Genomic DNA, 4,469 nt, shown 5'->3' with positions numbered 1-4,469 from the left:
ACCTTCGTCGCTTCCCTTGGCCTCAACACAAACTTGTTTTCAAAATTGAACTTCCAAGTCATTGGTTTCTCACAAGGATCCTTCAGCTTTGGAGTTAGTGGTGGTGGTAGCTTCGGAATCGGTGGTGGTGGTGGTTCGATTGCTCACACGGCCTAAACAATTTCCTCTCTTTATTTATTTGTACCGTCTTTCAAAATGTAGGCTGAAGTGTAGTCTCGTTCTTTTACTTCGAAGATAATGTCTCCAATCCATTCCCTTGTTGCCTCTATCAGCGTCTTATAAGCCATTCAATTTCCATGAATTGATAATCGAGAGACTCTGATACCTTTTGTGCTGAATTGTGAAGATACATGCGAAATTGATTATCTATGTATGACATCATTGAGAAGTCATGAGCTTGCGAGGATAGATCATCACATTCACATCTAGTTCCAACGTTGCGAAGGCTATCTTCCGAGCACTCTTTGTGACGATTGCCCATCTACATACCTCATTTCATTCTCAAACCTTTGGTCCTGGCTTGCGACCGAGCGGAATTCAAAACCTTTGATTGGCTTGGTCTTCCCACACTAATTTTACAAAAACATGGCTTGAAATCGTCAGATGTTCAACGTGGTTGTTCATCATGAGACGAGACATGACGACCGAGTTGTATAGGTCGTTAATGACGACCTGGGAATCTACTGTAGATTGATACATACCAAAGGATGGTCATAGTCGGTTTAAAGTGAGCAGAGCCTGTGTTTGTGTCTCTCCATCATCACTTCTCCAAAAGGTCTTTCACCATTTTTTGTCTTACACCTTGAATCCCAGTGATTCCAAGAAAGGAAGTTGATAAGTTTAGGGACCAATCTCAAGAATACTCACTCGACCAATCAATCAATCATCAAGTTCACCAACTCTCGCACCTTTTCAGCTTTGACACATTCAATTTGATTTCATCTGATCTAGTCTGACCGCCACCCGCGTAAAATAGTGATTGTAGTTGATAAATTTCCAACACCTGCAAAAACCGATCTCGTTCACTGGTGTATATCAGCCCAGTCTCACTCCAACGTTTTCTGCTGTTTTCTCTCATCGATTCAACACTTTGGCACTCTGCTGTCCTTCATCGACACATAAGCACACATACCTCTTACCCAAGCGCAGCACCGCAGGCTTGAAAGTATACAAAGCTGATCTCGAAGAACCACTCAATCAGAACTGCTTTGGACAGTTTTGTCGGTCCCTGATTCCACTTTGGTGCGTCATCGAAATTGATTCAATTCATTCTTCTCTTTCTCTTTACAACTTTACCGCGCTCTTCCGAACCCCGAGTTTTTTCGCCCTACCTCTCCCATCCTTTGACTCTTAACTTAACCAGCCTTTGATTTCCACAGATCGAACATCACATTCCTTCTTTTGATCGTTTTCACCTTCGACCTACCAAGAACATTACACGGTCGTTCACCTCATTTGCGACTCGTTTTATCGTTTTTGATTCCTCCTTTTTAGTTTCTCAACTACCCTCACTCATTCGCTTTCCATATTCTGGAGCTCTATCGTTCAGACACTGGTATCTTTGATTTTTCATCACTTTTCAAGCATCAATGACTTTTGCCACTCGCTCAGGTAGGTCTTTATCTGTGAATTTCGAAATATTCTGTGTCCGCACTCACGATTAACACTTTTTCACAATTACCAGCGGTGGTCTTCTTGGCCGGCTTGCTCGGTTCATTTTCCGCCAATGCACAGCAAATTCCAGGTGTTACACGGAGTTTCTATGGGATGGCTTACTCTCCTGAAGGTGCCTTATTGCCCAACTGTGGGGCTACTCAGGCCGCTGTAACCCGAGACATGGCCAATGTCGCTCAATTCACCCCTCGTATTCGTCTCTAGTGGGTTACTATTTCGTATACGATATGTCCATCCAAATTTACCACCATGCTGATCTATAAACCGATCTTATTGGCTGCTTGTGCTTGTACTTTTGTGGATTCTACTCTTTATCTCAATCTTTTGGTGACTCAGTGGGTCGGATTGCAATCAGACTGCTTTAGTCCTTCAGGGTATCAAGGATGCCGGCAACGTTGACCTCAGTGTCTGGCTTGGAATCTTCATTGACGGAAACGACACTGTTTACCAACGTCAAATGGACGCTGTCACCGATGCCATCAAGAACTATGGTGTCGACCACATTGCCGGTATCACCGTTGGAGTTGGTTTTTTCCTCTGCACTTCACTTTGCATCCAACACTTACGCCTACTGTGACTGTTCAGAACGAGTACTTGCTTCTTTCCTATGGGGACAGTGGGTCAGCCACTGACCCTAAAGGGGTTGCCGCTCGAACAACATTGCTGAACTACATCAAAAAAACCAACCAAACTCTCCAAGCCATGAAACTCCCCAAAGTAGGTCTTTTTCGGTGTTTGATACGGTCCGATTTTTGAGCTGATGAAATCTGACTTTCCAAACAGTCAATTCCACTCGGAACTGCTGATGCCGGAAGCGCTGTGACCAAAGAGCTTTGCGCTGGTGCCGACTATGTCATGGCCAACGTACATCCTTGGTTAGTTTTTTCACCTTCCATTGCTCGACTTACTGATCAATGACACTCAACATGCTCTGGTGCTCAGGTTTGGAAAAGTTCCGATTGCCGATGCTGCTACATGGACCTGGCAATTTTATCAGGTTAGTTTTACCGATTTCCTAGCATGCTTGACGCGGAGTTGACGACCAACTCCATGACTGCGTGTAGGACTTTGATGTCAAGATCTGTGCTCAAGCACCCAACAATCCCATCATGTACATTGCCGAGACTGGTTGGCCCACAACGACCGACAATGCATCGATGTCAGCCGCCTGGCCCAGTGGACCCTCTAATGCCAACTTGCAAACCTTTTTAGACACTTTCATCTGTCCCGCCAACGCTAACGGAACCAACTACGTTAGTCATTTCATGTGCATTTGACTATACACTTTGAGCTAACTTCGATTACCCTTCATGTTGCTTTGAATCTGTTCAGTTTTTCTTCGAGGTAGGCAATATCAACCTTTCATTTTCACGCTAATACTTAACTAACCTGCCTTGATGACCACAGTACAAAGATGAAATCTGGAAAAAGGTGTATGGAGGTGTCGAAGTAAGTCAGAATTGCGTTGTAATCGATTCACCCAATGCTAACATGTATTCCTTTCTTATCAGCCATACTGGGGATTGTTCGATACAAACTGTTAGTTTAACTATTCCGATGCTCCCGCAGTGGTACATAGCTGATTTCGAAAACCTATCGTTCTGCCTTTATAGTGAAGTTGAAAGACTTGAAATTCCCAAGCTGCCCTGTTCAATCTCCAACCAATCGCGCGGTCGTGGTTTCTTCGAGCGCTGCTACCAACACTGGTAGTGGCATCACACCGATCCAAGGTAGCGCGAAGAAGTCTAGTGCTCCTCGTCGTGAGATGCAGCCATTGATCATGAGCTCTCTGCTTATCATCATTGGGCTCCTCGTGCTATTGTAAACTTATCTGCATGTCTGCTACCTACATTTGTCAGTGTCGGATGGGTTACATGCGTTCACACTATGAGCTTTTGTCCTTGTCATAGTCGGATATTCAATATTATCCACCTTGTTCCTCTACATGGGCCATGTGCACATTCCGAAATATCAGCATATCTTTCGAATATCTTACCTTCAAATCAGATTAACTTTAACTTCTCTCATATAGCATCTATACTCGGAATCTCTACGTATTGAGTTTGTAAATTCCAATATCGTAACTCTTTATTTGCGAACGTTTCTTTTCACCTTTTTACTGCAACACTTTCATGTTAGTTTCTCGGATCTATCCTTTAGTTGATTAAATGAATTCATATTCTGGCCCAAGTGAGTGTGACATTCTATGAAGTGACCAAGTTTCTTGTCGAGTAGCTGTACAGTTGGCCTGTGTGGATTGTTACTGTCCTCAACCGAACCTCGCGATGGCACTTGCGAACGGTGTATGTTATCGATCATGCGATTTCCACCACTGATGTGACAATGTCCAGGGTCTTATGATTGAAAGTCGCACCGAGTATGCCAGGGTAGATGAGTGTTAGTCCCAAGAGGAGAGTAATTTATCCAATTGTGATCAAATTTCAACACTGTGCACAATATACAGAAACATTTATGTTTCAAGATACTTGGTGCCTTTGCTCTTGCTTGTTGATTCACAGGATCACAGTGGGCTAAAATACAACTTCTTCCCCCGAGTACGACAAACACATTAGAGAGACGTCGGATTGGGAAATTGATTCAAAAGTATGGCTAGATGCAAGACATCTCAACCACCCGGCTGAGTGCTAAATTGCACACGTGGCTAGGTCCTTTCATCAAAATTGAAATCGTTTTGCCAAATGATCATATATTGAAATCACCTGAGTGTATATGAGTCGCGTGCATCCAGTGTTTTCAGTATGATTATTACAACCTTACGAGGAAAGTAGGTGTCT

The 4,469-nt window shown here is 43.6% G+C and overlaps 1 protein-coding gene across 1 annotated transcript; it reads left to right on the top strand.

The window, feature by feature from the left end:
- Positions 1-1,077: 1,077 nt before the first annotated feature.
- On the top strand, positions 1,078-3,913 carry MELLADRAFT_71814 (family 17 glycoside hydrolase; the record flags this gene model as incomplete). Its single annotated transcript, XM_007409912.1, has 12 exons — positions 1,078-1,242; positions 1,380-1,611; positions 1,685-1,877; positions 2,011-2,197; positions 2,260-2,391; positions 2,458-2,549; positions 2,617-2,671; positions 2,739-2,927; positions 3,007-3,018; positions 3,082-3,123; positions 3,186-3,213; positions 3,288-3,913. 11 exons carry the CDS (start codon positions 1,590-1,592, stop codon positions 3,497-3,499), a joined length of 1,164 nt encoding a protein of 387 aa, XP_007409974.1.
- Positions 3,914-4,469: the final 556 nt, after the last annotated feature.

This window comes from Melampsora larici-populina (genome assembly GCF_000204055.1).
Source record: "Melampsora larici-populina 98AG31 unplaced genomic scaffold MELLAscaffold_17, whole genome shotgun sequence".
Taxonomy (NCBI): domain Eukaryota; kingdom Fungi; phylum Basidiomycota; class Pucciniomycetes; order Pucciniales; family Melampsoraceae; genus Melampsora; species Melampsora laricis-populina.
Note: the sequence above shows the minus strand (reverse complement) of the source record. Positions and strands in the feature narration are given on the sequence as shown.